The sequence below is a fragment of the Crassostrea angulata genome, chromosome 10 (genome assembly GCF_025612915.1).
Source record: "Crassostrea angulata isolate pt1a10 chromosome 10, ASM2561291v2, whole genome shotgun sequence".
Taxonomy (NCBI): Eukaryota; Metazoa; Mollusca; class Bivalvia; order Ostreida; family Ostreidae; genus Magallana; species Magallana angulata.
The window spans coordinates 33,005,765-33,030,603 of record NC_069120.1 but is presented as its reverse complement, the minus strand read 5'-3'; the positions used below and the strand labels follow the sequence as shown (position 1 = coordinate 33,030,603).

The 24,839-nt window shown below is 33.2% G+C and overlaps 1 protein-coding gene and 2 long non-coding RNA genes across 5 annotated transcripts; 1 reads left to right on the top strand and 2 right to left on the bottom strand.

The window, feature by feature from the left end:
• Window positions 1-2,765, top strand: LOC128165426 (uncharacterized). The gene is made up of 6 exons (XM_052829932.1): window positions 1-24; window positions 1,712-1,728; window positions 1,810-1,975; window positions 2,107-2,235; window positions 2,459-2,506; window positions 2,673-2,765. Exons 1-6 carry the CDS (start codon window positions 1-3, stop codon window positions 2,763-2,765), a joined length of 477 nt encoding a protein of 158 aa, XP_052685892.1.
• A 3,350-nt stretch (window positions 2,766-6,115) lies between these two features.
• Window positions 6,116-10,201, bottom strand: LOC128164793 (uncharacterized). Of its 2 annotated transcripts, none has more exons than XR_008240993.1 (3): window positions 9,893-10,201; window positions 8,719-8,820; window positions 6,116-8,324 (listed from the first exon to the last, which is right to left on the bottom strand). It is a non-coding gene; the product is annotated as an uncharacterized LOC128164793 (long non-coding RNA). The 2 variants fall into 2 exon arrangements; XR_008240994.1 differs by having other exon boundaries at window positions 6,116-8,311.
• Window positions 10,202-10,218: 17 nt separating this feature from the next.
• On the bottom strand, window positions 10,219-23,777 carry LOC128164792 (uncharacterized). Of its 2 annotated transcripts, none has more exons than XR_008240991.1 (7): window positions 23,670-23,777; window positions 22,542-22,709; window positions 16,342-16,451; window positions 15,655-15,754; window positions 14,753-14,872; window positions 14,225-14,392; window positions 10,219-11,140 (listed from the first exon to the last, which is right to left on the bottom strand). It is a non-coding gene; the product is annotated as an uncharacterized LOC128164792 (long non-coding RNA). The 2 variants fall into 2 exon arrangements; XR_008240992.1 differs by having other exon boundaries at window positions 14,753-14,845.
• Window positions 23,778-24,839: the final 1,062 nt, after the last annotated feature.

Genomic DNA, 24,839 nt, shown 5'->3' with positions numbered 1-24,839 from the left:
ATGGTCAACAGGCGGATTAAGAGGGTAATACACACTTTTGTGTCTTTTTATCTGGAAATTTCACGTATCTTGTAAATAAACAGAATTTCAAGTGTTTTCCCATATGAGACTAATAGAATCATTCATTATAACGAGTGTGGGATAGTAAAATTCCACCTAGTGGACAAGATTCACGGTCTAGGACGAGGCTTTGCCGAGTCCTAGACCGTGAATCTTGGCCCTGAGGTGGAATTTCACTATCCCACACAAGTATATAATGAATGATTATTTTTCTCGCATTATATTACCTTAAAAAAATGATGTTTGACAACTTTCTGTTTCAAAAGATTACTTTCGGTTTATCCCTCCGCGTGCTTCAAATAGTGCAAGTCAAAATGAGAGCATACGACAGTTTTTTAATTAAAAATATGATAAATTGTAATAAATTAAGCAACACAATTACTTAATAGATAATCTCAACGCACCATTTTGCATTTTCCTACAGCAGACAACGTTTGTTTACGATTTAAAACGGCGTAGTAATACACAGTGTAAGACAGAAAAATCTCACACTGCTGTCTCACACCGGACAAACCGATCTCACACCGGTGATAATTCGAGAACATTGTCTCTCAAGCGGTAATGTGTTTGGTGAAGGGTGACTTCATACCCACGTGTCCTTTTAACCACCCACCGTCCTTTTAAAACAATGAATCAAAGATATATATCGTCGCAGAATAGTTGCTACCATAAAAACTTTTATCTTCTTCAAAAATCCTCTAAAATGGCTGCTCCTAAAAATGATCGTTAGTTACATTCTTAGAAACAACATTTAATAAAGAATGTGTTACTGTTAGGCTATTACCGATAAGAAAGATTTTTCATCGTTCATCTCGATGTTCAGTTGATAGTAGGCATGTGATAATCTTCATTTGTATAATTATAATTATATGCTATCTCTATGCATTATGATATTATGCTGGTGTGTGTGTAAGTCGAACATATGGCTCGAGGGAAAGGGGGGGGGGGGAGTTCAGGTTCGAAAAATACAGCAAAGTTTATTCATCTGAAACAATGTAAATTCTGTTGAAAATTAAATATATTTTAATATACATGTAAGAAATTGTATGTATAGCCATATCTAGTGGGCATTCAAACTGGGCATTTTGGTTATGTTGCAAGACAACGCTACAAGATAGCCCCGTACGTATTTCATCCAATTCAAAGCCAGATTCCAATCACAAAATTATAAACCATTTTACTCCACCAATATAATTAGCCCCCCCCCCCCCCGAAGAAAAACCCTAAAAAAACTCCGATTAGAACCCTTTTGACAAGAGCTTGGATTTGGGTAGCTGTGTCAAACTTCAGTGTGACGTACATGTATATTGATATTATTGTGTCTACTTTAATGTCTATATTATCAGCCATGGCTCTTTGAAATCAGCAAGATTTAACTGGCTTTTGAGCTAAGATCACGCAATCGACGACGCATATTTCACTTGAAACCAGCGTTTTTAACTTGTTTTGATGCAAGAAAAAGATAGTTACATGGTTCTATAATGAATCACTATAAAACTACAAGTTTTTCAAATGTTTGATATTCTTTCTGAATAATTTCTTACCTAGGCTGTGAATACATTTTATATAGGAGAAAAAACATGGACATGGTAATACATAAACGTATTTCTATTCTCGGTCGCGAAATCCTAACATTTCTTATAACTTTCAGAATTTTGAAGAACGTCTTTAACGACTCAGAACAGAACAAACGACGAGGTTAATACCAATATGTAATGAAAATATTTTCCTGCTGTAGTTAAAGTATGAAATTGCCCATACTTTCGTACTGCAACACATACCGGTATTTCAAACAAAGCCAAAGCGCACATGGCACCGCAAAAGAGTGTGGCGCAAGGACGACCCACAAACACGAGTTGAGGGAGACCCCAGTGTAAACAACCTTCATGAACGGCCAACAAAGGCCAAGATCGATGCAAGTCAAGATTAACTTATTTCTTTAGATATGACGAGATTATATCGATATGCAATGAAATATTTTTCTAGTGTAGTCAACATTTGGAATTAATATTTTATTTTTACACCCAACATACACCTTTTTTTCAGTCAAAGCCAAATAAAAAGCGCACATGGCACTGCAATAGAGTGTGGCGCAAGGACGACCCACAAACACAGGTCGAAGAAGATCACAGGGTCAAGGACATTCCTGACCGGCCAACTAAGGTCAATGTCAATGTAAGTCAAGGTTAATTCACTTATTTTGGTTTTAATAAAATTTGTAGACCATGTGATGAAATGCAGTGTTTCTCTGTTAAATGTATAGACTTTTACTTAAATTGCCTAAGAACATTACACATTCAGATTATTATATAAGTTTTAAGAGTAATTCTGAAATATTATGCTAAAATAAGTAATTATAATCAATGAATAGTGCTCAAAAAGTGTTTTATTCACACAGGATCAACTACAAAATGATGAGAAATTAGTAAAGGAGCCACACAGAAAGGTAAATTCATAAATCTATCTATATCCCTCCCCAATTGAAAAATTATTTTTGCTCTAACACCAATCAATTCATAATGATAATTATAATGAAAAACGTCTTGATAATGCCACTTTTAGAAAGTCCTCTTACACTTTAATTTTACAATGTTATACCTCTCTTTTTGCAGTCTGGGCCTCGAAGGTGGCGCTATAACAGAATATTGCGGAGAGACTTTGTCTGGAAGAAAGAGGTGAATAACATACAACTTTTTGTCTTTTAAACACAGCAAGCTGGAGTCTGCATATTGCACATTACAATCTTTTTCGTTAAACTTTTCAGCATTTCCACGAGCTTTGTGCACCCTGCACCCTCCGCAGAAGTTGTAGCCCCCCACAGCAGAGTCAAATTAAAGCAACTTCTTTGTCAAATACTGACTCTGCTAAGGCGATTGCTTCTAGCACCTCAACCACGCCCACCACCGCTTCTATCAGCACGACCACGCCCACCACCGCTTCTATCATCACCGTCACGCCCACCACCGCTTCTATGAGCACGACCACGCCCACCACCGTTTTTATCTGCACGACCACGCCGAGTACCGCTTCTGCGTTAAAATCAGTTTCACGTCAGTTTGTGGCTCCGCCCTCTGAAGCTCTCAGTGAAACGACAGTCTCCAGTACTGTGACGGTGTCAACTAATAAGACCAATAGGACTGTTTCGAGTGATGGTCAAATTACGACATTCATTGAAAATCTTACTTGTGATGACAAGATGGCGCCTACCACCGCCGCTCTTTGCGCTACTCCCTTTAAGAAGGAGACAGGAACTAGCTCTGTCAACACACGCCGATCTTCTCATACGACAGAGGAGCAATTGGTAAATTTTCAAAACTGATAATTCATATTACCTATTATTACCTGCTGATTTCGTCCAATCAATGTGTGGCAAGAATGATGGACTTACTGTCTTATTGTATTTACTGCAGTAAATTGTTATCTTTTTTAAACAAAGTGATATCACACGTGTGATTTTAATTGATGATATCATTTACTAAAAAGATGATATGAATTACTCAAGTAAATGATATAAAAAGAAATGAAAACCAGTAAGGGATTCATTCACTCTGAAAACAGTGCATATTTTGATGCTTACCAGACTCAGTTCTTTAAAAATGAATAGGTGATGGAACCCGTTTACAGATAGATGAAACCAACTTTTTTATATTTATAGATGTTATAACAATTTCATTTTAGAAAGGTGATTTCACTAAATTCGTTTAGTGGTAATATAACCTACTCAAACTATGTCTGAATTATAATAATGATGAATAATTGATATCTCCTATTAAATAAATAAAGACTATCTTTTAAATGTGCGATTTCTTGAATCTTATTCGAATAGATACATCCCTTTTCCCCCTTTTTCAATATAAAAAGAAGCATGCACTATGCCTATATAGTAGTCGGGGTTTGATACATAGTGCACGAGCTGGAGTTATAGATACAATCTGACATGAGATATAATAATGGCTGATAGATGAACTAACGTTATTCTTAAAATATTGATTTAAATAATCGATTGCTCTCTCTCTCCCCCCCTCTCTCTCTCCCTCCCTCTCTCTTTCTCTCTCTCTCTCTCTCTCCCTCCCTCTCTCTCTCTCTCTCTCTCTCTCTCTCTCTCTCTCTCTCTCTCTCTCTTATTGTACATGTATCTGTTATTTCCAGGATCGGAAGTCTCCAAAGAGGAAGAGACCGGAGACACGCCATGCTCCAAACAAGCGCGTATTCTTGAAACAGTCTGCAGACGACACTCGGTTGAGTGTAAGTATCATCAGAAAGATGGCAGCCAGGTTGAATAAAGCTATCTCATGACTTTATCTTGATTTAAGTCCTCTGGAAAGAAAGATGCACTATTCATATGTTTGTTGATGATTTTTAATGTCGCTGGCTGTGGTCCGTAGAGACACTGATGGAACAGCTTTGTTTGGCCGTTGAAGGCTTTTCTCTCTGAGTCTTGGCGGAAGGCCTTACATTGGTCGTATTGTATCATACTGATTGTTTATTTTTAGAGAGTATGAATGAGCCCGCCACCTTATTTTAGGGGGTTGTTTTTACTGAAGTTCTTTTTAAGTGGGCGGGGGGACTGTAACATACATATTTTTCAGATAATTGTTGGCATGTTTACAATACTACATGTACTTAACCCACTCTACATAATACTTCTTCTGTCAGCTTTTCTAATATTCCTTTGGACATGTTTTTGTTCTTCAAAAATTTCTTTCTCTGGTGTGTTGGTTTGGCAATCACTATCTTCTGATCATGACAGCTATTATTGTTTCTTAAATTTGTTATTTGGTCATCATTATCAATATTTTTTATGCATCTAATTATTTTACTTTTATTGGAATAAATTAAGTGAAGAATGTCTGTGTGTTTGTTGTTTATATTTGGAATTCAGATTTCGTTTCTGTTGTGCGCAAGTTCTTTAGTATAAGTCGATCTAGCGTTACCACTGGTAATTACTCACCAAGAGCCCGATTCTGCCACCTTTGGAATACAATTTCAACAGAAAAAGCGATTTGCAGCTAATATTGAGTGTCATTAACAGATGTTTGAATAATAAAATTTACAATAAGCATCTCACAACAAAACTTATTCCCTTGCAATACATTCATGACACAATTTACTTGTTTCAATTTATGGTTTTTAGAGCTGGTTAAATTTTTTAAGAGCAGGTGCCCTCTGATGATTATATCTAGTTATTACTGGTCCTAACTTCACCAAACTTGCATGGATGATGTGTCTAATGATACTGATGCACCCGACAGGCTCGAATGCTGAATCGGAGCCCTAGGTTTCGGATAACTGATAATAGTACTATACAAGCTTGCATAGTTGGTTTATCTATAATATAAATACATCACAGAGGTAGAATCAGATGCGGAGCCTGATCTCCATTACCAAGGATGCTAGACAAACTTGCTTGATAGATGTGTCTGTTCTTAAATGATATAACATGTTTCCTATTGTATAATATTGTATGAAATAATACATACTGTTTTTATGATCCAATATCAATCACTTCATTTTTATATAAAAGCAGTAAAATTTCTTTAAAATTAAGACATTCAGTATAATAAAATAAATAGTGTCTGTTTAGGACATTAAAACATTGTAAATCTTCCCTTCACCCATATTACTTACAATGTTTTGGTACTATTCAATTTTAAACCTTTGCAGAGATTTGAGCAAATTTTGACGCTGCCATTTTGTTCTGCTACAGACACAATAATGTGACGTCAATGTTTCAATGTTGTGATGCATTATGTGATATGATATTGTAAAATATGATACTATAGTGTATCATGTATTATATTTTATTATGTGATCAAATACAATAATGTATAACACGATACAATACCGTATCATTTTATATAAAACATTGTTATATTGTATCATATGATAATATATGATATATATTGTATAGTATGATAAGATGTAAAATCATATTTTATATTATTGTATTGATAAACATTGTATCTTACAATACTGTATGAAATCATCTTATGATAACAAACCATTATTTAACATATAATATATATGATATTGTGTCAAAACAGTTTCCATCATTAAATATGATTTTTATATAACATGATAAAGGTGGTGTTATAAAGGCGATGCCTCATAAAGTTGATGCCTCGTCTCGGTGAGCTTAGTAATCTGTGATTACCTATATTTGTAATATAAGATTTATACTGGGTAGTTTGAATAAAATGCCCAGAGGAAGAGGCTGGGGGAGGGGGAAGAAGTGCTAACCTTCAACTGTTGGCTCCAACAGCGATATAATAATTTTAAGTAAAGTTTTAAAATACTTAAACATCATGCCATTTCTCTTTATTTGTACAAATACATTCCTGTTGCCAAAGGAATCAATATTTTTTTTTATAATTTCACATTACACTGAAAAAGTTACTCTTCAAATAATTTTGTTTGAATTTAAAATGACAAAAGTAATAGAAAACCAAGTTAAAAAAAAATAATCAAAGTATAAAGCATCCAATAATGTTAGCAACAAATCACTTGACAATTTGAACAAAATGAACAGTACAAACAGTGTATGCCGATAGATTAACCAATGAAAGACATGATTTGTGATGAAACTGGAAATGTATACATTGTACATTTAGTAGTAAATATTGCACTCAGAGTAGTGGCGGTATAACTCACTCCCCTAACAATGGAATCTAGCCCTATCAGTCTGATGGACCATGGATACATCACTAACACAATGATATGTATGATTTTGCTGAGGTTTAATAAATAGCCTATTGTATATACAAGTGCCCTCTCATACACACACAGGGATATAACTGTTCTCTAGATTATCTACTTCGGCCCTCTAGCTACAGACATAGTTTTTATTCTATTCATTGTCTATCTACTGAAACAGCTTTGTACTATTTCATCTAATTAAAGTACGTGTAATGCCAGATTACTTTACCATTTTAAAGAAGTAAATTCAGTAGCAAGCCTAATCAAAGAAACTGGGTTGGGGTACGTTGTACAATATAACAGTAATGTTGTTAATATAATAAAGCAAAAATTATGCCAATTTATTAGATACTTGTTTTCTTTTTTATAATTTAAACATTTTTTTTTTTTTATAAATAAATGATTTTTCAAGTCAATCAAAGAGTGCATTACTAAAAATAATTTTTGAAAACAATATTTTTGAATGAAGCACATGTTATTAATATTTGCATTGTATGACTGAATATGTAAAGGCTGCTATGTGGATGATATTTTATCCAAATCTGCTGTCATGTATGCAGGAATGCAAGAAAGCAAATTTAAATGTAACAATATATATATGTTTTAAGTCAGCTTCTACAAATACCCTCTCTCTCTCTCTCTCTCCCTCTCTCTCTCTCTCTCTCTCTCTCTCTCTCTCTCTCTCAAACAACCATTAAAAATAAAAACAACATATTCTTGATAAAAAAAAAATTGTGGAGATATTAATGGATTTATGTTATCCAGTGGCCAAAGATATCATATACATGTATTATATAACGGTGATTAAGGACCTTAGTGTTTAAACTCTGTGTAGCAGCTTATGTCAGTGATTCAATCTCTATAGAATCATATACTATAACAATCACAAAAATATATATGTGACATGTTAATCATAAGTAGGTTTGATGCCTGGTACCGCTGTTTTTAAAGCAACTTATTATTGCTTAAATCCTCCACATTTTCATCTCTTCTTTCAAGAATAAAAACGTTAAATGTACATGTTTGTATTTTGATTGGATTCAAGATGAAGGAATGTGCGATGTTTTGGCTGCAAGCCCAGGTTACTGGATTTCAAAGGTATGAGAATATGTTATAATAAATAATATGCCATCTACAATATTTGCAAAGAACATCAAAATGCATTCTATGGTAGAATGTAAAGTATACAATAAAGTTGTTCTCTCACTCACATAAAACTAAAGCTCCATGAAATGTCACAACAATTGCACAAAGTTCAACTTGTTCACAACTTGTTTGAATAAATGCGGTGTCAGAAAGACGGACCTGATCAGAGCTGAGTATCAGTCTGACGGGCTGTCACCGTCACAGAAATGATGGACACCAACACATAACATGCTGTACACAATACACAATCCTTGCTGCTTTGTTGGTTTTTTGCTGAGTATATCAAGTTCACAAACAACTTCCGAGGTTACACCCGAGTTTCACTGTGATTGGTGACTTCATTTTTTATCATTACCAGTGGGGCTGTCTCCTGGTTTCCTCCATTTGTAGCTGCATTAGGCCCCGGGCTCTGTGATCAGAAACTACATTTAAAACAGAACTGTTAATTCTTTAACATTCTTTGTGGACTTAATGAGGAATTTGAATTCAATGTAAATGGGTTAGGAGCACCAACTTATAAAATCTAAGGGTGAATCAATATGTCATTAAATATCAATGTATTTCTTGATTTCTTATGTATTGATGATCCACAGCATATCAAATTGACACTTGAAATTACAATATGTATTGGTCACATGGTTTCATGCAATTTTGTAAGATCAGTTTCTAAAAGAGCAAATACAAATAATTCAGCAATTGTTGTCAATAAAATCGTTTCGCAAATCTAATTACCAAAAATTTTATACATAATGCATAATTTCAGTTTTGTAGTTTTAAAAGTTCAAAACCTTTGAGATATCAGCAGCACAATCCTACCTTTTGCGCAGCATAAGGATGCACACGATGACAGTGACAAAGAGCACAATGCCCACTACACTGGCTGCTATGGCCGCTGCCTTACATGATCTTCTCTTTCCCCTGTAAAACAGAGCACATTTTAAAATCTAAAATCAGACACTGATCATTACATGAGCTGTGTAAGATCAGACTTACAGATCAGTCTTTGATACAGACTAATGCACACATTATCAATGCCAGTGTTGCCGCTAAGAAATATGGAATTTATTCACCGCAAAATTCATTAGATAAAATATAAGTGAAATGAATACTGTAAACCAACTATTATTAGCGATGACTTTATTTCGCGATTTATCCGAGATGAACTGGTTCGCGGCAACTAATTTTCGCGATTAAACCTTATCAACACCTGTTTCTTTTATTAAAACTATACGATAAAGACTGGTCCGTGGTGAGAAATATTCGCGACAATTAGGCCCTTGCGAACCTCGCGAACATATCTCGCAAGCGAATAAAAGTTGGTTTACAGTATATACCGGTATATCAAATGTTTTTACTGATAGAGTTGACATCCAAAAAATAAAAAATGTTATTCACTTACAGTTAAAAGAGAAGGAAGCAGAAATATGAATACACTAGGGAAAAATATGCATTTCGAATATCATAATAGCATATTAATTGTGACCTTATCAGTAGAACGAACGAATGAGTAAACTTGCAAAAGGACAGTTTCATTAATCTTTAGCTGCATAACTATAACGTTAAGATCAGCCCTACAATCACCAATGCACATAGAGAGAATTTAATATGTAAATACTTGTGTTAATAGCTTCAAAAATCTAAAACAGTTTAATTTGGTTACCATAAATAGGTCACCAATAACATTATAAGAAAAATGAATCAAGATATACTGGTAATATGAGATTAGTGTGTTGTATTTTTTTTTTTTGGTGTGCAGCTGTATATAGGCAAAGTACCAAGAAGATGAGCAATAATAATTTTTGAAACTCATTCTCTCAGTTTACTATAGCTCACAGTAAAACTTGCCAATCAATCAATTTACCCCTACTCTTTTCCTATTTGATTGATGATAGTTCTGATAAAAAAAAAACTAAGGTTGTATGGTACACCTACTTCCTATTGAAATGAACAATAATAAATCAAGTATCATTTTCTAATTTAATACATTTACCTTTTCAAACGAGTAACACCGAAGACTATCAAAATAACAAGGAGTCCAAAACCAGAAGCCAACCCAACAGCTAAATATGTAGTAGTATCTACAAAGAATTCAAAACGAACATGTTATATTCGTGAAATCAACCGGATTAGAAACAGGTTCTCGCAACTTTAAAAACTTTTTTTTTCCTGAAATTATACGGATTGTCAAATATTTCTTGTTCAGCATGATAAATACCTGAAAGGCTTTTAGCAAAAGCTGATGTTACAAACTCTGTTCATATTTCTTAATACATGTAGAACTGGTTTCTGCTGGCGAGTGAGAGTCTTGCCAGCGTTTTGCGGATGTTGTTCAGAATATCATTTGATACGTTTATATAATAGATTGGATACACGGATACGAGGCTTCATAGAATTTAATACATGTATGTGTTTTCAAACCATTTATAAATGTATATGTAAAAGTAAATATAAAAAGTCATATACTCTCTTCTGTCAAAAATGACAGTGAACAAATATTGAGGTGTTGACTTCTATTATTAAAGACTGCTATTAAATGTATAACTCATACGAACCACTGTTTTCTGTTGCTTCATTTGGAGTTTCTTTCAAACATATAGGAACCACTGCACAACATGTTTTTATACTTTTTTGTTCATTCATGGATATAAATCAAAATATTGAAAAGGTTATTAACACTGAATTAACAGCAGCCTGTAACCTTTATTTTAGAACTTAAAGAACGCCAAAAGTAAAGAAACAGGTAAACAATTAAAATCCGTCCGAGCACGAAAATAATTTCTCTTTCATTGTGCAACAGACAAATCAAAAACCACCAAGAGCAATCGACATGTCTGAATACCTCGGGTTCTACCTGAACTACATGTATATATTTCATATCCTGTAAAATAACCAACTTTTAACTAAGAACAAATTTTACAGTCACTACAATTGTCTAATCGTTTTTCAAATAAAAATTTACAGACTAAACTTTACTCCTTATTTTAGCGAAATTTTAGTTCCAATACCCGACAAAAAAAATCTACAAGTCTACAAACATCGTTCGTGTTAAAATGATTTTGATGGCAAGGCTACTGGAATATGATTCCATTAATAAATGTTTAATAGAAGTATTTATAAATACCGGGTTCACACAATGACGTTAGGTTTGTATCGCAAGAAAACTCGTGTAGAGATGTGGCGGTACCAGAAGAAACGTTTACAGCTATACAGCCAAACAGACTGGTACCTTCCCTCGAGTCTGATAAAGAGAACAATGAAATAAGAAACAAACAAACAACGGAATATTCAAACATACATGTAACCGTGATAAACATGATAAACGTGATTTAACATATGCTAAAAAGAAATTTGTTTTAATATTTGGTTAATTTTTTTTGTGATTTATAAATAACCTCGGAAATAAATGAATAAATAAAATGTGTTCATCGCGGTAGGAGTTGGGGCAGGGAGTCACTACTAAGCATATTGTTGCTACAGCAGAAAAAACATCCTTTTGTCACATTTATTTTGAGCGCTAGCAACAACGTTAGTCATTTTTTTATCTGGTTTACGCATGCTCGACTTCACGGTAGGGCATCAATCGCAACTTCTCGGGCCTTTCCGGCAGGCTCGGAAAAACACCTCGAATGTATTAACATTACTGGATGTTAGAAATTTATACAAAATGGAGTCGCTTCCCATTAAAATAAGTATCGTCTAGACAGCTTTATAAGTCGCTTCTGTGTTATATTTTAGGGTATATCATTTACTTTAAGTCTAGCTTACATCTCAACAGATCGTAAAATGTGTTGTGTATATATCAAGTTTTATAGAAAGGGGGGTTGTCATGGACGCCTAGGTAATACATTCGAGGTGTTTTTTCGAGCCTGCCGGAAAGGCCAGAGAAGTTGCGATTGGGTATGGCATCCATTGTGGGAATAATACTGTAGACAAACTGTACCATGTCAATTTCGTTTTATCATCTATATCTGATCCGAAGTTTTGTGTTTTGTTGTCTAACCTGTACATTAATGCCAAAAAGTAACAGTGGCGGCTTAGGTCTTATTATGCCAAGACGGTACAGTTCAGTTATTTTCAATGTTATAATAGATAGCTAGCTTTTCTTAACGATCTTCCTCGATCTTTCCATCAAGATCGGAAAAACAACCTCGGATAAGTTTTCTGAGCTTGCCGCGGGTGAGGCCTGACAAGATACGATAGCTTCAAAACAAACAGTACCATAGGTTCTACTATCTCGTATTTTTCACCTCGAAATTGAAAGTATTTACAGTAAATAGAGAATGATTTAAGCACAGTAATGAGTTATGCTATTGCTGTTATGAAGCTTTCTCTAGACTAATAATTCTGAATTTAGATCCCCACCCCAACACAATTCTAGTACACCACTGCGCCTTCCTATTAATGATTAATCGATTCAGAAAATTAAACGAATCGTCAGAAACTATATACTTCTGTTTTATGATGGCTACAGAGCTAGTTCACCCTTTTTTAAAGATGTAAGTTTGTTTAGAACTTATTTTATCCACTAATTAAGGAAGGAGTCTTCTCGTTATCAAACATGCTTCTTATAATAAGAAATTCATGAAATTTTGAAACAGTCAAACGGGTCACATTACCAAATGATTCTATCAGTTTAATCAAATTTGACCTTTTTGTTTTCGAATAAAGATCAGGTCAAGGTCAGTACCTTTTTCCTCAAAGTAAAGGATGATAAAAAAGGTGTAGTTCTTTGTAGTTCTGTAGAAGGTATTCATTCAATAAAATGATAGAATATCAGAATGTCTATCAGCTTATACCACTTGGCATAAATATTTATATCAAAATTGATATTTCTTAGCCCGCATTTCCTCTAATTTTTTAAAATTTTAAAGAAATTTTGACTACTTTTTTATACTTCCAATAATAAGATATTTCTGATTTTTATGCATTATGAAGACTTTATATAAAGACATAACTTGACAGAAAAACTAATATAGAGAAAAACTGATTTAAATGATTTTTTTTCACAAAAATCAATGTATAGAATGGGCGCTTTAAAAGGGCTTTTAAAAATGTAATTTGATAGGCAAATCATATTTTAAAAACATATTCTGAAACCCAAGTATCATATCATTAGTTCACATTAGTAAAAAAAAAATTCAACATTAGAGTTATTTTTTTAAAAAAATGCTAAAACAGACTCATTAATCTGCAGCAATTCTGAATTGCGAAACATGTAATATTTTCCTACGCCAATATTACGCCAAAAATATAGTCCTTGTTAGATTCTAAACATTGATGTTAAGTTGTATGATAGTAAAAAAGAAAGAAAAATATACTATCTAAATTTCCTTTCATCTTGATTTAATGAACAATTAATCAAATTTACGTTTGTCAAGTCGAAAACCAGAAACGACTCCTTCCTTAATGGAGATAAAGTTTAAAATCATTAAACGTCTAATCTTTATATTTTACCCAGTTTCTAGGAAAAATACTATCATAATAACCACTCTTTCTCGCGATTTCTACTTCGAAACTAAAGGGGCAAAATAAAACCCTGGATCTAAATTTAAATGATGATCACGATTTAAAAGATTTAAAAGATCTCGATTTGAGCTATACGATTCGACCTCGACAATACATTTGTATATCTATCTAGCCTGACAGACCATATTGACAAATCGCAACAGAACGCAGCGCAGCGCGGTGTTTGTCTCCTTCAACATTGGTCCAGATCATCGGGAAATAGAAAGCACGAATAAATGCGACGTGTTTGCGCTTAGTAACAGACAGTGCGATCTGATACTATCAGAGCGATGCGATTTGTGTTTGTCGCAGAAAAGTTTTTAACAGTCAAGAGCTTTTCTACGAATAACACGATTGCCACCGACAGACCTCAAGATCTGGTGGGATCTGATGCGATTACTACGACTGAGACCGCGTTTTCAATCGCGCTGCGAATCGTGGTAGTAGGAACGTAGCATTACGCAAAATATGACTTGGTCAAGCAAAGACAGATAACTCTGTATTTTGGGTTTAACAGGAATATATTTAAACACATTAATAGCGTAGAAGACTTTTATATGTGTTTTAAAACCAGTAACACAGTACGCTTTTTTGTTTTTGAAAACTATAAACTAATTTCTTTTCAAATCAATTGAATTGCAACTAAATGTAGATGTTCTTAAAATTAACGGTAAAACGATTTATTGAATAAAAATAAAATACAAAATGGTGAAAGAAATTAAATACTGGGTATGCGCACTGAAATTTGAAATGTCAGAATAATTATTCAACCGTACCAATTTTAATGAACGTTACATATTATATAAAGCCAATTTACCCGTTGCCCAGATTCTCCCATAGTTCTGCCGTGTGATCCCCGTCCATCCAGTGGTTCCATTGGCGACATTGTAGGCTGATAAATCACTAAATCTGGCTGCAGGTATGATACATGACGTCACTGCTTCAGTCCAACTCTTATTAGGTATACTCATTTCACCACTTTCACCTAGGGAAATAATTCAGTCTTGGAGTAATAATTGGTCCTTATTAGCTAATCAAACAACTCTCATAAATAAAACTTTGTCATTGCACGATATACAAATACATTAAATGATTTTCAGGTACAAATACAAAATGAAACCAAGGTCAAATTTCATTATCTAGAACTCGACTGTCCAGATATTTGGTGATTCGACTAAAATGCCGAGATAAAATATAGAAAAAGAAACAAGCGTTTGGGATACTGTCATAATGGCTTATTCAAGGTTACGCAAAAATGTTTCTAATATTCTAATAATGAATTTTCGTGTATTTTTTTCTTGACTTTAGCCAATTAATTATATAGAGTATCTTAGTTTATACTGACATATTGGAGGGAGCAGCGTGCTACACAGCAACAGTTGGTGATAGTTTGCCGACACAGTCCTGGTAAAGGCCACGCAGTCTCCTTGGATACTACCTAAAACAAACCCTGAATTATCATGGGCTGAAAAAAATGAACAGGCGATACGTATAAATGCTGGTATGCGACCATGCTCAGATTTCGGACCAATTTATTTTTTAGATATGTTCATAATGTTGTCAAAAATATTATAAGTTTGCTCTCAATACATTAATTTTACTGATAATCAAGAAGAAAAAAATAAAACGGCGATTATGATAACATTACCCCCACACATTTCGGTATCTAGTCAATTTTTATTAACAATAAAAAGTGCTTGACAAAGGTAGATCAAGGTTAGGTATCCGGCATTGTTGAAAAAGTCAGGAAAAAACAAAAGTTTTGGATAATGAAAACCTGTCCTCAAATAAAAAATCAGGTTCAAATACTTAAATTTAACCTTCTATCATTAATATTGAAGAATATGTATTCTTTACTTCTTATTTTTGTAAATTTTCAAAATTTCATTTAGATTTTACAATTTCCGTTCAGAGAAACTGTTGTATGTTATTGCCATAAACGGCAGTTTATGTCCACTTTGGTGATATTGTGTCACCAATTAAGTAGAATATATAGTCAGTAAAACACATGCAGTTGTTTTGCTTCATAATTGTTATGGGGACTGCATTAACTTTTTTTTTCAGAATAAAGAATCTATGCGGCATTTTAGAGATTCAGAAGAGAAAAGTAATCATGTACTAGGAAGACATATTTTTTAGGTTTCTCAAACTAAATAAGATGTTATTCTTTAGAATCCAAGAAAAAATATGCCAAGTAGGAACATTAAAGAGAAAGTTGCTTCCATTAGGTGTTGGGATGCTTTTTACCGTTTATTTTTTATGGAGGCAGGCTCACTCGCAGATACTGAAAGGCACTCGGTCCTGAGGCCGGCGAAAACGGCGATTGTTGACAGTAACACCTTTTATCCTTCCAAGATTAAAAAAAACAAGTATTATTTAAAATGATGAATTTTGCAAAGGAACTAATGTTATTGGAATGTCAGGAGGGCTGGGTGACCGTGGTCGTATTAAGACCGTATGTTGTTTATTTCCTTTTCCCAGCGTCTTTGTCTAGCCGTTATAACATGTAATGTATAGTTCAAAACATTTCATAAGTGACGTAAATGACGAACTGTTTGGGCGCAAGCGGGGTAAAAATGTCAACAATTTAATATTCAATCGTACAATTGCTGAAAATAATATAAGTGATAAGGAATCATTCTTTAGGTATAATGAGATGATCATTATGGTCGGGCCGTGATCAAATCTATCATTAAGCCCTTTGTTAAATTTTATCATGCCCCGACCATAACTGATGGCCACCTCATTCTACTCAAAGAATGATACCTTTTTATTCCTTGAATTAATATCCTTGAGACGAAAATATAGAATATAATTCAAATTTTCAAACTAAAATCAATTCTTATTTACTATACAATATAATTTGTGGCTAAAACTCATAAAGTAGATCTGATCAGTGATGGGTAGGGCATCCAGCCTCTTTACGTTTCTTACCATTAATGCATAATATGTTGCTTTCTGTCCATTACTGTTACAGTAAAGATGACACGATAATACGTAGGGCTGATCCACTATTTCTCCCTGTCCTGTTACTTGCGCAGAACCTGTGAAAATTGAGATTCAATATGTACTAGTATTGCCAAATCCTCATATCTTTAAAACAATATCTTCAACTTATTTGAAGACTTCTTTCTTACTGTAAATGTGTTATATTAAGCGTGTATGATAGTTGGCGGAAATTCATTTTTCAACACATATTACATTGGATGTTCAAAAAATTAAACACGTGAGTTTATTTCTAATTTTAACCTGATTATAATTGTCTGTTTGTATTTTGTTTAGTTGAGGTATATTTTTCAGAAGTATTGATGAGTATAAACATTCTTAAAAGGGGGATTTCCGGCCATCTTGTACAGATATATAAGTGAACCAAAAAGTAAACATTTCTTGAACTGTCTTGTTTATGCCAAATATTGCCCAACATTGCGTTAAAAGCAACGACTATGAGGTTCTACATGTTGTACACACAGATACAGAACAAGGCATTTTAATCACTTAGAACAGCTGTAGACCTGCGCAGCAGCATTCTTATATTAAAGATTAAAAAACTCAAAAATATGTTTGAAGATCATTGATGTCCACTCTACAAACATTTGTTGAGAAAAAAGGTTGACCTTTGCACATTTATGTTGTAGCTTTGTTTCAAAATATGGTACTCTGTTCTTATCAGTAGGCATTGGTATGGTCGGCGGAAACGGTTAAAAAAGATGTATATGCAAAATGAACAACTTATATTTAAAAACATACTAAAATACAAAAAGACCAGCTTAAAACAAAACCAACAGCCTCTTTTGCAAAATCAACAGACACCAATGCAAAACCAGCAGTCATGCACTGAATAAACGCTAGATGGCGCCCAAAGAGGTTTTCGGGAAAATCGTTCTTTGGAGAAAACGTAACCCGGAAAAAAGTACCCATAAATAAGTGTGCATTTTCTCCGAGAGAAAGCGTACCTTGGAAAAAATCGTAACAAGAATTAAAATACTTATAAAAACTGTTCAATGCAATAAACACATATAATTCGTTTAATGAACAATGATATAATTTTTGCTTATATCATTGTTTACATAATCACGTATATTAAATAATTACACAATGCAGGCAAGTAGCATCTTAAAAACCTTGTCAGGCATAAAAAAGATTTATTCGCAAATCATGAAAATCCTCATCCGTTTGGGATGGGGGGGGGGGGGGGGTTACACAGGAGTATGCGGTGCGTTTACTATAACTTTATTTTCATTTTCACTGCTAAATATCTTTATTTTGCAGTTTTTACATGCTCTATAATGTTACCACATTAATATCTGTTGCTCTAACCATTGAGCCACTTCAGTCAGAACAAACTCCATTGTTTAAAGGGGCATGGTCACGATTTTTGTCAACAAATATTTTTTCGACATTAATATTTACAATGCTTCATTGAAGTATTTCTGATAGGCAACCAAAATTTAGGAGTCATTTGTTGAGCTATAAGCGAGTTACAGAGCTTACAGTTCTTTTATATGTAAACAAAGCTTTTGTTTACATTTTGAATGTTGAAGTGAAAATTCCAGTTTTATACCTAATATGAGTGTGTTAAAAGATAGGAGCAATTTATTTATGCTTAAAATGAATGGGAAGATAAACAAATCAGCTTGAAAAAGATTTTTTTACTGTTATATGAACCTTTGTAAACAAAAACAGGGCACGAGCTTTGTTTACATGACAAAGAATTGTGAGCCCTGTATCTTGCTTATAACTCTACGACTGACTCTCAAATTTCATATGATCATTAGATATGCATTCCTAAGGCATGACAAACAATAAAAACAGAAAAATAGAATTTGACAAAAATCGTGACCATGCCCCTTTAAATGCTATATCAGACTTCGACCACGAATTTACGGACTTGTGTTATTTTTTGTTTTAAAACGTTCAATTGTTGGGATACAAAATGACATTTTTAAAGTATAGTGGGTCATCTCTCAACGTTTTTGTTGATTGATATCGGTTTGATTTTCACTTAGACCTTATTGCCAGCGCTCTCGAGCGCTAGCAAATACGTTAGTCTTTTTCACTGGAATACGCATGCTCGACTCCATAGTAGGGGATTCTGGGAATACTGTACTACTGTAGATAAACTGTACCATTTGAATTTCGTTTTATCATCTTCACATGAAGTTTTGTGTTTTATTGTAATTGAAAAAAGTAATAGTAGCTTAGATCCTATAATGCAAAGTTATTTTAAACATTTAATAAATAGCTAGCTTTATATTAACTACCTTCAAGCTCAAAAACAACCTCGGATACGTTTTTAGAGCTTGCCGGAAAGGCCCGAGATGATACGATTGCTACAAAACAGTATCAATGGTTCTTGAAATTTTTCACCTAGAAATTGAAATTACAGTAGATTCACAATTCTAAATTAAGACCCGACTCCAGCACAATTCCAGTACACCATCGGTCTTCCTACTTCCTATTGTTATTTATTTTTATTCAATCGATGAAGAATTTTAAAATCTGCTTCTGTGTTTTATGATGGCTACAGCGCTAGCTCACCAATCTTTTGAAAAGATAAGCTTGTATACACAATGACAAAAATATAGAGCTCAGACCCACTCTATATATGCAAAAGAAAATGCATTGAAGTTCTATAAAAGGACACTAACATGTATTTAATATTTTATGTTTGTCGTTACTTTTAGTTTATTTTTGTCAATATTGGTCAGGGCTAGTAGTAAAAGAGTCAGGGCTAGTGAAATATTGCTGAGATAGCCCGACTGGTCTAGTAAATAAAAAAACTTAATGTCAAACCCTGAATACTTTTAATAAACAATGAAGTATAACATCTTAAGACTTGCAAACATTGGAATCGACCATTTGGTTGATAATTAGACTAAAATTTCATGAATTGTGAAAATTTTGTTAGTGGTGTAAAAATCATACCATGTAGGATAAATTTCTTTAATAAATAAAGTAATTCTTTAAAAATAATATCAACAAACTTCATTTAAAGTTATCAGAATTAGAAAAAAGAAAATATTTGACACATTTACATAGTGATCAACATACATTTGAGACAAAGTTTTGATGTTACTCAACAAATTCTTAATTTGAGCATTAAAAAAAAACCATAATTTTTTTAGCGGAACTTAAAAAAGACATAACTATAAATGCACTGGTGTTTTCAAATATACATGTCAATGAGTAAGTTTATTAGGAGAAAAATATAAATGTTACACCTCTGATTATTATGTTTTACCACTGACATAAAAGTTACACCACTGACCAAGCGATAATAAATAAGATATAAGTGTGTTAAATATTGTAAAAAAAAGAAGTAATTTCTGTTTTGAATTGCATTTAATTAATTATACATTTGCTCTTAAATAAAAGTTTTCGAGCCTCATTCTTACATAATCTAAAGATAGACACACTGTTATACCACTTATAATCAATGTTACACCAATAACAGAACAAATTGCATCTAGATGTTTGTCACATGAATTCACTCACTCTTTGATGTTAAATTTTTTACTGCAGCATGTACAGGCATCCACACACTTTCATCCACCCTGAACCGAGTTCAAATTCCTTTGGTTCATCAATCTCACAAACAACACAATCAATACTATACCAGCTCATATCTACCATACATTTTGGACAATAAAATTGATATTTCTCTATTTTCTCTCAAATTAATTCATACAACACGCATACGACTCTTTGTTGAAGCTTAGCTAGCATGTGTTACCTTCAAACATTAGAAAGATTTTAGCATAACATCAAGGGGAAAGGGAAATGTCAGTGGAATAGCATATCTTATAAGACAATATAAGTCATTAAAATATTTGATTTTTTGTAAACATTAAATGTAGATAATTTCATTTTTCTATTCAAATAAATTTGTTTTTACTTTGATATTTAATCAAGTATTTAAAGGGGGTGTGGAGCCATCTTTTACATTTGACGATAAGAATGTTACAAGCATTTCTTGAACTGGGTTGTTTCTGCCGAAACTGGCCAAATGTTACAAAAAGATATAAAAGCAATAAATATGAAGTCCTACATGTCGTTTTGTTTTAAAAGTATGCATACAAGAACAGGACAATGCCTTTTTAATCACTCAGAACAGCTGTCAAACTGCACAGCTACAGACTTATTTTGAAAATTAAAAGATAACAAATATGGAGAGGTTTTATTGGTGTCCTCTCCTCAAACATTTGTTGAGAAAAAGTTTGAATTTTGCACATTTAAGTTGTAACTTTGTCTCAAAGTAAGGTACCTTACTTTGAGACAAAAATACATCTTAAATGATCCTTAAAAAACACAAGATATATTTGTCAATGTCTATGGAGGTACATTGCAGAAACATTTCCATTGAAATATGATGTATACTTTTTCAATTTAAGACAATCACTTTTTTTGGACCCCTATCCTACTTCTAAAAAGAAATTACTTTATTTTATACCTATAGAATAAAAAAAAAATCCCCAAAAAACAAACATGGGACAGGTATAGTGATTTATTTCAAATTCAAAACGGATTGTTTTGAATTGACAACTATTTCTTTCTATGAAAATATAACGTCAATGTGTCTCTATAGACACATGAGTTCTAAGTATAGACTAGATTTTTCTTGTTCTAGAAATAGATCCCATGCCGACTGATAAAGAAAAGGGTACCCTATATTGAGGAAGAGTTAAAACTTAAATGAGCAAAATTCAAACTTTTTCTTTGGTTGTAGAGAGGAAACCAATGAACCCCCTTCATATTTTTTCAGATTTTTAAATCTTCAAAATAAGTCTGTAGCTGCGCAGTTCCACAGATGTTCTGAGTGATTAAAAAGGCATTGTCCAGTTCCTGTATGCATACTTTTCAAACAAAATGACATGTAGGACTTCATATTTATTGCTTTGATATCTTTTGGCACCATTTTTGGCCCGTTTCGGGCAGAAACAATCCAGTTCAAGAACTGTTTACATTCTTATCCTCTAATGTACAAGTTGGCCGCACATCCCCCTTAAATGAGTAAAAAGTAACTACAGCATACAAAATGTCAATGGTGTATCAAATAATGTCAATGGTGTAACACTTCTCATTTTCCAGATTTGCAATCAGATAGCCAATCTTTCTCTATTATGAAAGTGTCTGACTTGTAAAATTGATAAGGGAAACAATTTTTCAAAATGTTCAAAATAGAAATAAAATGGTGGGGGATAAAATGATTAAAAAATGTCATGTGGTGTAACAATTTTGTCAGTGGTGTAACAACAATTTTTGGTTACACCACTGACTGTTATACCACTGATGTATCCAGAGTAAATGTAACAGTATGACCCAAGAGAACAGAAACTACACAACGCTACATTATAATGTGATAAACATTCATCTTTTATGTGAAGAAATTTTTTGTTCTTTCATGATAGAAAACCTTAAATAGCACGTTATCCCACTGACACAGTTTGCATTAAACATTGTATTTTTTTCTGAGCATAACATTTTCTGTCATATTTTCTCTAACAATAATGTCATCACTGATACGTTTATCTATTAAGCAGCAGTGAATGATGTCACTATGATCTGCAAAACTTCAGCTTTAGTAAAATGTCATTTACTTGATGTATTTTAAGATATTTTTAGATAATTTACCTTGTTATACCAATGACAATGGGGTTTTTTTTCGGACGAACATATATCTCACCAAATTCATTGGTTTTAAAAAAAGAAGTTGTTAAGTAGCATTGTAGATAATAAAAATAAATGTTGTTTTGAATATTACAGTGATTTTTTGAGCAAAACATCAATATTATTGAAGATATTGTAGATTAAAGACGTTGGCAAAATTTGTTGACAGCATAGATCACTGATATCTCATAACAAATAATATTTTTTTTTATACTTTAAGCAGTAAAATTATCATTTTTTGTTGTTCAACAATAATATTTTAGGTTTCTAAAATCCAATGGCACTATATATATCCCCCAAAACATTATTTTTACCCCTTTAAATTGACACTGACGCAAAAGACTGCATGTTTTGATAATGACCCATATCATGATTATTTCGTGCAGTATAGAGCAATGAATCACAATCGGTTTTTAAGAAAAAGATATGAAAATACTCGGTGGATGTAAATATATTGTAATTATTACCCAAAACCTGGAACCAGAGTGTGTCATCGACAATGGCCCCGATCCAGTACAGAGCGTCTTTGACCTCACTGGAAATGTTGATTTTCTCTATCAAAACTGTCCCCGTGTTGTTGGATCCCAGCAGGGTGCAGTACTGAGCAGCTTCTCTCCAGCTTCTCTTTTTCAGGACTAAAACCAACAACCATCATCAAGTTAAAAAGTTTGATAAATTTAATCCAAAGTGTCTTTTTTGTGCTAGATCCGTAATGACGTCATAATTGTTTTGATATATCCCTTTCCCTTACTTTATTTATGACTATAAATTGTATATGTTTTCGAACATAACTATGTTATTATATATTTAACTAAGTTTCCCATAGATAATACGGTATTAAACATGTAGCTTTAAGTGCATTAGAATGAAAAAAGAAGTACATACAAAAAGTCTGTATTAATTTCCTTTTTTGCCTTGGCGGGGGGGGGGCTGAATTAAGTTTTAAGTGTATTTATACTTAAGCTTTTACACAGTTTTTCTTTTTTGTTTCTGTGTAGGGATGACTATTAATTGGAGAATATGACACTAGTCTACGTAATAATAGTAATAAAAGACTGACTGTGCATTCTAGGGTTCACATTCCCCCACCCAACCCAACATTTTTTTTTACAAATGGTACATTATTTGATATATTTTTCAGAGTTCGACAGTGTCTTCTTAGTTATTAGTAATTAGTATCTAATCCATCCCCACGAAACAGAAAATTGATCCCGATGTTTCACAAACTGCTTCTTCCGACCATACATCCAAACAACTATTTATATATTAAATGAAAAAATAGTATTGTAATAATTGATATTTATTGCCTCGGATTATTCACGGGTCTTTGTTATATTTAACTGACAATTATACCTGGCTTTTTGTCTTTGTAGTAAAGTTCGTGTTTCATGTTAACCCTATCGTACTCTAAGTACTCGTCTATTATCTGGGATGATTTTGGTTTCCTTTTCCTTTATATATACATATGGACACCAATCAATGTAAATTCTCTGTATTTGCTGCAATCCAAAAATAAATACGTTATTCGTTTTATTTTGGGTCTGAAAATGTCTGAAAGTAAGTGTAATGTGAAAAATATAAGACATAAGATATACCTTCTGCGGACATATCCAGGGCACTAAAAAGTCCAATCACTGAAAAAACGACCAAGCGCGAGTGACAACCAAACATGTTTGTCTTTCAGCCCTAGATGAAAATCGCCGTCCACGTAGAAACCTAGTTCCTGTAACGTGAGATTTAGCCGTGGCTGTGAACTTCTTATATCTCATATCCGATCAGGAAAGATCAAAGGAAGTGATTTGGTTACATCGTGAACTGGCTTTTTTCTTAGCTTGTTGCACATGTATACTTATACTTGAAACAACAACTGAAGTGTATAAAGTATACATTGCATAATATATGCAATCATAAATGCATGTCTTTTTGGTAGATAACAGTAGTGACGGTCAATTTTAGAAAAATAAAGATATCAAAATATTGAAAGTAGAAAAACTATATCGGATATCGGTATGCTTCAAACACTGAATATTCACATAAAGTAAAAAAAAAAAATAACAAACAAACTATACACGACCAGGAAACATTTCATATTGCGTAAATGACACACAATCACGTGTTTTCATAAAAAGAGCAAAGGATCTGGCCACCTAATCTACATCTTAACGGAGATGATGTGGAATTTTTCTTAACTCTCAAAATAACATAATATATAAATAGTGCCTGTTTGGGAGGGTAACAGTTAAAATTGACACCCCGAGGAAACCATTGTCAACCGACGCGAAGCGGAGGTTGACAATGGTTTTCGAGGGTTGTCAATTTCAACTGTTATCATCCCAAACAGGCACTATTCATTTTATTATACTGAATGTCTTTATATTAGAGAATGTTTTACTGCTTTTAAATAGAAATGACGTAAATTCTACGCCGAACCGTACGCGCATAATTTATGTAACAATTCGTTGTGTTACCCGTTGCTAAGTGTGTTGCTAACGCTGAGGGTAATAGAACGGATTGTCAACTGTGTCTTAACCAATCAGATTTCAGTATTTAACATGAAAGTATAATAAAAAAAAAATTACACTCCTCCTTACTATTTAGTGTACAAAATAGTAAGGAGAAGTGTAATTTTATAAGATGTGCAGTTTTCAGAAGTGTCGTTATATTGATGACAAGGTTTACCAAATATGACTTTTTTAAAACTTTATAGGACGTGAAAGATAGCGGCTATACACTTAACAAAACTTCTGTGTTTAATTAGGACGCTT